This window comes from Austrofundulus limnaeus, unplaced genomic scaffold (genome assembly GCF_001266775.1).
Source record: "Austrofundulus limnaeus strain Quisiro unplaced genomic scaffold, Austrofundulus_limnaeus-1.0 Scaffold79, whole genome shotgun sequence".
In the NCBI taxonomy this organism is placed as follows: Eukaryota; Metazoa; Chordata; class Actinopteri; order Cyprinodontiformes; family Rivulidae; genus Austrofundulus; species Austrofundulus limnaeus.
In genome coordinates this window covers 1,728,147-1,737,657 of record NW_013952481.1, presented here as the reverse complement: position 1 = coordinate 1,737,657, position 9,511 = coordinate 1,728,147, and the positions used below count along the sequence as shown (strand labels likewise).

The following is a 9,511-nucleotide window of genomic DNA, read 5'->3' as shown; positions in this document are numbered from 1 at the left end:
GTTTTTCAGTTTCAAATTTCATTTTCAAATATCCGTTTTTCAGTTTCAAATTTCATTTTCAAATATCCTTTTTTCAGTTTCAAATTTCATTTTCAAATCTCATTTTTTCAGATTAAATTTTTTTTATTTTTTAACAAAACTTATGACCTCAATTTAGCTCCATACAGCTGAAGCCTGAAAAGTCCCTGAAAGCCTCAACAGAGGAAGCGTCCACTGAGACACAACTTACTGCTGAAAAATGTCCAATTTATCATTTAATCACCTACATTTTCCCAAATAAGAAAATGTTTCTTTTTATCAGTTTTATTAAAAAATAATGATAAAAACCCACAATATACAACTTCCTGTAAGATTTTTTAATCATAAAAATAGAGATTTTCTACATTTGTTTTCACTTATTYTATCTTATTCTTCACATCATTGCTGCAAAATAGTTTTAACTTGTTTACCATTTGGACTTTTGTTCAAATTATGATTTATTATAAATCTGGTTTGATTGACTGATGAYGATGATGTCAATCACAGCATCCTCTTCCCCTCTGTCTCTCAGGATGTCGATCATCAGCATCGTTGCCAGAGAGATCCTGGACTCCAGAGGAAACCCCACTGTGGAAGTGGACCTTCGCACAGAAAAAGGTGACCGCCTCTCTCGCCTGCCTGCTGAACTCAGAGGGAGAAAATAGAAACCATCGTCATCCKTTGACATCAGGGGGAACAAAGACACGGTTTCAAACATGGAACTATAAATGTGTGGAGGAGTGTTTGACTTGTTGCTACATTTCTGTCCTTCAGGTCTGTTCAGGGCTGCCGTGCCCAGCGGAGCGTCCACAGGGATTTATGAAGCTCTSGAGCTCAGAGATGGTGACAAGAGCCGCTACAAGGGCAAAGGTATGAAAAAAATCATACTTTATTTCCATCTTTTATTACCTCTGAAAATATTAGCACTTTTATTTGAAAYTAAGCCCTTAAAAATACTTATTTCTTGTCTTCTTCAGGTGTWTTGAAAGCTGTTGGACACATCAACGACACCCTGGCTCCAGCTCTTWTAGCCTCTGTAAGTCACCAGATTTCTGACTTTGATAGTTGTAAAAGGTGTCTATAAACGTTTTCATTAGTCTTTTATAAAAGTATCAATTTGTGATTATATGAGACTTTTCTTGGTCTTGATTACTGTCTGCAGGGCATCAGTGTGGTGGAGCAGGAGCAGCTGGACAACACCATGATAGAAATGGATGGAACAGAAAATAAATGTGAGTTAAATCATGACTAACACGACATCATCAGAGTCTCACCAGCCAGCTGGAAATTTCCATGCTTCAGCATCTCACACATTAAAAACATACTTTCACTAAAGACTCGTTTGTCACCGAGTCGTCTGCATAAATACAGACGGTAACAAGGCAGAGGAAATGAATTGCTCTTCCAGACAGGCCTTGGCAAAGAAACTCACATCCCTGATAAATAAGTGCTCCGTTATTTATTTTATCCCGCGATCACAACAACTCATGGTTTCAGGCCGAGCGGTAAACAAGCGTGAAAGTGATGTTGTTGGAGGAAATTAATATCAGTTGGTACAGAAAGCCTGACAGATTAAACTGCAGCTGAATGTGCTGAGAAAAATAAATTAATTTATTCTCTCCATAAAAAAAAATCAAACAGCTTTATCCAGAGTCACARAATTATTATTACTCAACCATTGTTTATTGTAAACTGTCTGAGTCTGATGAAGAATTTCTAAGCATCACATTTTTATTTCCAGGAATGTAAAAAAAAAACAAACATAAGAAGCAGAAGTTATATGACTGCTTGTAACGGGAAATTATTATTCTGATAAATACATTTAATGGATTTYAATAGGTCTCATTTATTTAACACTTCAAAGTTTAATTTTAGACATTTGCAGAATGTTTTACATAATATTGCAGCCAATAAAAATCTTAAACAACACCAAAGAAACAAAACTCACAATTAATTAAACTCAATTTATKATTCCTCCTTTAGTTTTTCTCACAAACACATTTTTTTACACCTGATGCTAATGCTTAGTAATTGTCGTTGCCTGATTTGTCAAACAGCAAAGTTTGGAGCCAACGCCATCCTCGGCGTGTCTCTAGCCATCTGTAAGGCCGGTGCAGCCGAGAAAGAAGTCCCTCTGTACCGCCACATAGCYGACCTGGCTGGAAACACGGAACTCGTGCTGCCAGTTCCCGTAAGTTTCCAACACATCTTCAACAGTACAGAAACAATGAAAGAAAAGTTTGATTTATATATATTTTTAAATGTTCATCGGTCGTCTTTTTCAGGCTTTTAATGTGATAAACGGAGGATCTCATGCAGGAAATAAACTTGCCATGCAGGAGTTCATGGTTCTACCTGTTGGGGCTGAATCTTTCAAGTAAGGATTTCTCTTTAAAACTATTTCACAACACAAAAGAAAAAATCAGTAGGTCCTCTGGATGGTTCTTCTTTAGTGAAACGTTTCGTCTCTCCTCCAAGAGACTTCTTCAGTCTGATGAATTTCAGGTGAATTCAGCCTTATGAGCTCCGCCTCTACATGGACAAACAGGTTAGTCACATGCAAAAGTGGGCCATCGCCTAACAATAGGCTTGATTAGATCTATTGCTCATAGAGGGTCATGGGCCCCATCACCTAACCCATGTCGAGTTATGTGTATGTAGTGAATGCAAGCGGGGGTTCAACGTCCCCTTGTTTTTGTCCCTCTTTCCCTTTTTGACACCTCCCTCCACCTCCCTTTGTCCCTCTTTTCCCTCCCAAAGAGGGAAAGAGGGACAAAAACAAGGGGACGTTGAACCCCCGCTTGCATTCAATTCAATTCAATTCAATTCAAAAATACTTTATTGATCCCAGAGGGAAATTTGGTAATTTCCCTCTGGGATCAATAAAGTATTTAGTAGTTCACTACATGCACATAACACGACACGGGTCAGGTGATGGGACACATGACCCTCTATGAACAATAGAACTAATCAAGCCTATTGTTAGGTGATGGCCCTCTTTTGCATGTGACTTACCTGTTTGTCCATGTAGAGGCGGAGCTTATAAGGCTGAGTTCACCTGAAACTCATCAGACTGAAGAAGTCTCTTGGAGGAGAGACAAAACGTTCCACTAAAGAAGAACCCATCCAGAGAACCTACTTATTTTTTCTTTTTGATTTGTTCTACCTGGATTACTGAGATGCATCAGGATATTTCACAACACCTTCAAGGGTCTTATTTTATTTTTATCATCGCACCCTTCAGGGAGGCGCTGAGGATAGGATCTGAGCTCTACCACACGCTGAAGGGGGTGATTCAGGAGAAGTACGGCCARGACGCCATCAACGTGGGAGACGAGGGGGGGTTTGCTCCTAACATCCTGGAGAACAGTGAAGGTAAGGAACTTTGCTTTGTCTCATTTCTTTTGTCTCACGTCGATCTGCTCCTGCAGCATCTCTCTCCCCCCTCACTGCTCAGCTCTGGACCTGCTGCAGACGGCCATAGAAAAGGCCGGCTTCACAGAGAAGGTGGTGGTCGGGATGGACGTGGCCGCCTCCGAGTTTTACCGYGAGGGCAAGTACGACCTGGACTTCAAGTCCCCCCCAGATTCATCGCGACACATCTCTGCAGATGAGCTGGCGGACATTTACCAAAGCTTTGTGAACAATTACCCAGGTGAAGCATCTTTCTTCTGTTTGTTAAAAGTGTTCCCTCGTTGTCAGATTCACYGTTCCCTCTTCCCCTCCCAGTGGTGTCCATCGAGGACCCCTTCGACCAGGACGACTGGGAGGCCTGGACCAACCTGACGGCCCAGGTCGGGATCCAGGTRGTCGGAGACGACTTGACGGTGACCAATCCAAAGAGGATAGAGAAAGCTGCGGAGGAGCGAGCCTGCAACTGCCTGCTGCTCAAAGTCAACCAGATCGGCACCGTCACTGAGGCCATTCAGGCGTACGTCTGCTTTGCTTCAGATTCATAAATCTAGTGTTGAAAGTCATATAAATAGAAATGAATATGCTCACCTCATAAAGATTTCTGACCTTGGGAGCTTTAACGAGCCACAAAACAGGTTCTCCGTCTTGTTCTGCTCCCAGTTACACCCATAGATTCATAAAACACACACAGAGGCAGCTTRCATCCTGTCTGTCAGATAAGTCACTTCCTGTCAGCCACACTGACCTTGTCCCAGATGAGATTGTTCAAACATGAAAGATAATAAAAAATAGGAAGTAACAGGAGGTAAAACAATTTCTCTTTCTAAATGTTGCAGCTTTGTTGTTGTTTTTTAGTCTTATATTTGTCTAAATTGTCGTGGAGAAGAGCTGMATTCCTCAACGTGTCATCCATCTGAGAGAAACTGTCACTCAGCTTTATGAAGCCATCAGTCAGCAGCACCATGTGAGATTAGAGCAGCAGGAGAGAGAAGAAGGTGTGAGAAAGATCTAATCACACAAACAGATCTGACGACAGGACGGTGACGTGTTTCATCCGTCTCATAAAAAAAAGAGAAAAAATCTCCCTCATCTTTAATCTGCTACATTCAGCCGGCTGAGTGGAGCCCCGGAGCATCAGCACACGTCTTCGTTTTCACGTTGTTAACTTGTCAGAAGTACTTTGGTCACAAATGAATCATAATGAGATTAATGCTCCGGTGTAATTAAAGGTGTGGTATAAATATTTGCAACACCACAGTCATGACTGAGTGGATAGAAGTTGAGTTTTATCCTCTTATGACTTTAAGAAAAAAAAACACTTAGGTTACATTTATTCAGAGGTGTCAAGTAACTAAGTACAAATACTTTGTTACTTTACTTAAGAAGTAATTTTGGTTATTTATACTTTAGTGGAGTAATTATTTTTCAGACTACTTTTTACTTCTACTTCTTRCWTTTTAATTCAATTATCTGTAATTTCTACTCCTTACTTTTTAAAAATGCAAGAAGTATTTCATTTCTATTTAACTTTGAATTGTTTTTATTCCATATTTTCATTGTTCAGAAAAAAATTAATAAAAATAAATCTATCCAGACACATGGAGCCCATGGATAGAGTGAATTTGATTTTGGTTGATGAGAAGTGTAAATATAAGTGTAAAAAGTGTAAATATATACCTTTCTGACAACCTATTGGATTGAACTCACTCCATCACACCTGTGCAGTAGTTTCCCTTCACTGCTACGTCTAGAATTCCTCCCATAGACAAGGATTTCTTTGGGAGAATTTTCGTCCGGGCCAATCAGAGAACAGAATGTCTATTTTCTGTGCAGTGTCTGTGTGTATTTTGTTTTACCTGGGCAAATCAGCAAACAGAAGGCAGAGCTTTGAACAACGTCGATTTTCTGCGCAGTGTCTGCTAGTTAGTTTAGCAATGGTAGTGGAGGAAGTGAATGAAGCCAGTCAATGTTGATAAGGCTTCCAAATTAAATTAAATTTGTCTGACAAAGCAGCAGCTCTCATTTAGTCGTCTCGTTCGGGTCGGTACATTTCTCCTCTCAGTAGGGTTTTTTACAGCCTACGCAATTTCTTGTTAGCTTCTTAGCCTAGCCTCTTTCACAGCGACATACGTCGTGGCCAACCGATCCAATCATTTTAAACTTCAGCAGAGGCCACGCCTCCTGCAAGAATCGCTTCTCTATAGCCACGAGTCCAGACCCTCGTACAAAACAAAGTGAAGGACAAGGGTCTGATTTTTACCAGGCTAAGTCTAGTCAGTTAATTCCAAAATTTTCGGGGCGGGGTGCTATAAACCCTGTGGCACAGCCTAAGATTTTATCTTTAATGGCCTTTTTTATAGTGTTCATTACTTTTACTTTTATACTTTAAGTTTTAAAACCAGTACTTTTATACTTTTCCTTGAGTAAAAAGCTTGAGTTGATACTTCTACTTCCAAAAAAGTATTTTTAAACCCTAGTATCTATACTTCTACTTAAGTAATGAATGTGAATACTTTTGACACCTCTGCATTTATTCAATGCTTCATGATCAGGATTTTAGACGGAGATCAAAGGTAATTACATCCATCTCCACCAATGGGTTTTGATACTTCTTTGGTAATTCTTTGCAGTTGTTTGTGCGACATTCTTGTTTTTATCAAATGTTTAAGATGTGATCAGGTGATTACAGAAAAACTGGGAGTTTTATATTTAACAGTCATAAAATGTAGCTAAAAGTGATGTTTAGGAAATGATTTCTGAAAGTTTCATTTTTGTCTCTCAGTTGCAAGTTGGCTCAGGCGAACGGTTGGGGTGTGATGGTGAGTCATCGCTCGGGGGAGACTGAGGACACCTTCATTGCCGACCTGGTGGTGGGACTGTGCACTGGACAGGTGAACACACACACATGCACACACACACTCAGTATTATTAACTGGGGCGGTGTTTGCAGTTTATTGAATTTCTCTCTCCTGCAGATTAAAACAGGTGCTCCCTGCAGATCTGAGCGATTGGCCAAATACAACCAGCTCATGAGGTTAGAGCACAGAAACRTTTCTACATTTTATCAAACTTTTTAGACTCTTGTTGCAGCAGATCAAAATTTAGTTGTAAATTTATATTCTGAATCTGTTAAAGGGCCAATATTATGTGTTTCTCAGGCACATATTTAAATACTATACCATAATAAAGTATCTATGTCACCTTTAGTTGTCATTAAAATGCTGTTTTTATGTTTAAATAGAAAATAAATTTATCTTCTCATCACTTCCTTCTCTAACGCCTTGAAATTGGCCTCTGTCTCTTTAAGAGCCACCTTCCGCTTCTGTCCCACCCAGGGGGGGGGGTGCTATGATGCAGTTTACTTGGCATCTGAAAATACGTTTTCTCAAAGGTATTTTTAATCTGAAAAGAGCTTTGAGTGAGAACTAATGTTGAGAGCTCAGCAGACAGTTAGGTTTCACTTTCACCTGAGAGCCTGCAGGAGTCATGGGTGGGGTATGTGGGGAGGGGGCAGGGCACGCTCTGCCATGAGGAAAATCAGTTTAAAGACACGTCCCAGGGGCGTTTCTGGTCTCCACCGGACATTTTGCTCCTCAGCATGGCTTCCTAAAAACGCAGCAGGATTTCTCAAACATGCATGAATGAGTCACAGCAAGGCTTTGGGCATGTTTTTTTATGTGAGTATAACATTATAACAGGATATAAAACTCAAAAAAGTTAATTTTACATGATATTGCCTCTTTAATAAAAGTCAGAACATCATCTGCGTAAAGTCATTTCCGGGTACGTTTCAATCAAAATGCTTAAAGTGTAAAGTGCACCAGTCAGATGCTGTGATGTAAAATCCAATTAATGAGAGGGATTTTAAAGGRAAACTTGCCGTCACATCAGAAAATCAGCATTTCTGTCTGTTCTGGCTCCAAACCTGGCAGCAGCTCTGCAGTATCATCTCTCCTGTAGGTGCTTGCTCTATTTTTGTGCTCGTAGTCTGAGCTGATTGACGTGACGGTCGTCAGCAGCGCCACCTGACGAGTCCGAGCCAGTCAGCGTTCAGGAGGGAGGAAGGGAGGCTCAGTGGGTTAATCCCATCCGATTCTGAGGAAACACAGGAGAGGTTCAGGGTGAAAAGACTTACAGGAGAATTAACTGTGATTAGTCATTTAAACATAGATGTTTAAAACTGTGGAGGATGTTAATATATTTCTGCTTTTATTTCTRATTATGACAGTTTCTGTTCTCCATAYAATACAGACTAGAGTCAGAGTTACAGTTTGGTGTCTTGATGAAMAAAATTCACATTTTCTGCRTGCAGAGTGAGTATTTTCCTGCAGAAATCCAGTTWTTCTATATAAAATCTGTTTTTTCCTCTCTGCAGGATTGAAGAAGAGTTGGGCGACCAGGCTCGCTTCGCAGGCCATAACTTCAGGAACCCCAGCGCTCTGTGAAACTGACCCGACGAATGACTCACACACACACATTCACGCACGCCAACAACCCACACAAACCRACGTCGACGACAAACAAGGAATGAGCCATGTACAAAGAACGACCACAAAAAATAAAAATAAAATAAAAATTCAGGAAAAACAGACCCGCTAAAGAGCCAAGCTAAATAAACAAATACAATTTATGCACTGTACTTAAAGAAGGGAGGTGAAACTGTATGCACACAAAAMACACACACACACACACATGTACACACAGCGTATGCAGATGCAACACCTGATAATGCACATGCAGGGGAATATCTTCAAACTATAAAAGCCAGACATGCACTGTTACTGTAGGGATAGTTCATGTACAGCCAGAGGAGAAACCYGCAAAAATAAAGATTCATGTTGTAAAAAATAAAGTAGAGAAAACGTAGAGTCATTTAGAGYGAAAGAGACAGAAAAAAGTCTAACTTTTCAGACCAAAACGAGGACAGTGCAGTTGTGTAAACTCCACTCTGTAACACGTGTAAACACACACTCACCTGGACACACTCAYCTGCACTCCTCCTCCTCCTCCTTTCTCTTTCAGTCTCCTTCTTCTTGTCCCATCTGTGTCCGTGTCGCTCTCTTCTCACGCCCATGTGATCCTGATTGTGCGTCTTTCATGCTTGAAGTCCTGCCTCTGCCTCGAAGAWGAAAAAAGAAATTAAACCGGAGTCTCTTTGACCCTTTGGTTCCCTCTGAATGTCCATAGAGTAGTGTTGAAACAGAAGAGAGAGCAAAGAAAAATAAATCATTATCAGAAAGCTTGTCACTGAAAATTATGTGAAATAAAAAATAATTTGCAATTAACAGCACTTCGTCCTGTTTGTTCCTACAGATCATTGATTTCCTGTTTATTATTACTTCTGGTTTTTCAAATCATTGTTTTTACTAGTAATTTTCCCACACTGACAATGAAAACATTGATCTTTCTTTGAAAATCACATTCATAATCACACACTATAAAGATAAACCAYGAAACAAACAGTTTTACACATTTACCTTTTATTTGTTTGCACTTTACATCAATCAAACTCTTTATTATTCTGAAGAGCAAACTTTATTTATTTATTACTATAAATCTTTGGTGCCTGTTGTGAGTGAGAGACATTATTACTGCTGTTTATTCAAGTAAAGGTGAGTCAGACGTTACAGGTGACATTCAGTCAGAAAAGACATAAAACACTCTGTTGAATAATCTACAATAAATGTTACCAGTAAAATTAGAAGCACATGAAAAAAGAACTTGAAAAGTGACTTAATTACTGGGATAAAACACTAAAATATCCCCAAACTCAAATCACACAAGTGGATAAAGTTTGTTACTTTTGTTCCTGATTGAGTTTTGTTGTGTTTGGGTGTGTTATGCTCGCGCGTTGATGATGTCAAMGAACTCCGGCTTCAGAGAGGCTCCGCCCACCAGGAAGCCGTCCACGTCGGCCTGAGACGCCAGCTCCCTGCAATTGGCTCCTGTGACCGAACCTGGGCACAAACAGATGGGAAAATGATCCTGGAATTGATCTTTAAACATCCAACAAGTTAAAACTATCAAGAATTAACAGAAAACAAGAGTACAAAAAATAAATCAATAAAAAATAAAAAAC

The 9,511-nt window shown here is 39.9% G+C and overlaps 2 protein-coding genes across 2 annotated transcripts in view; one reads left to right on the top strand and one right to left on the bottom strand.

The window, feature by feature from the left end:
* Window positions 1-550: 550 nt before the first annotated feature.
* Window positions 551-8,719, top strand: eno2 (enolase 2). The gene is made up of 12 exons (XM_014011332.1): window positions 551-636; window positions 793-888; window positions 996-1,054; window positions 1,181-1,250; window positions 2,076-2,209; window positions 2,304-2,395; window positions 3,263-3,393; window positions 3,476-3,673; window positions 3,748-3,949; window positions 6,215-6,323; window positions 6,408-6,466; window positions 7,808-8,719. Exons 1-12 carry the CDS (start codon window positions 552-554, stop codon window positions 7,875-7,877), a joined length of 1,305 nt encoding a protein of 434 aa, XP_013866786.1. The 5' UTR covers window position 551; the 3' UTR covers window positions 7,878-8,719.
* A 176-nt stretch (window positions 8,720-8,895) lies between these two features.
* The window catches only part of tpi1a (triosephosphate isomerase 1a), a gene marked incomplete at its 5' end in the record, with an annotated part of 4,908 nt that continues 4,292 nt past the window's right edge, over window positions 8,896-9,511 (bottom strand). Inside the window, 1 exon segment of the mRNA XM_014011330.1 lies at window positions 8,896-9,389. Coding sequence (XP_013866784.1) covers window positions 9,271-9,389 — 119 coding nt within the window. The 3' untranslated portion in view covers window positions 8,896-9,270.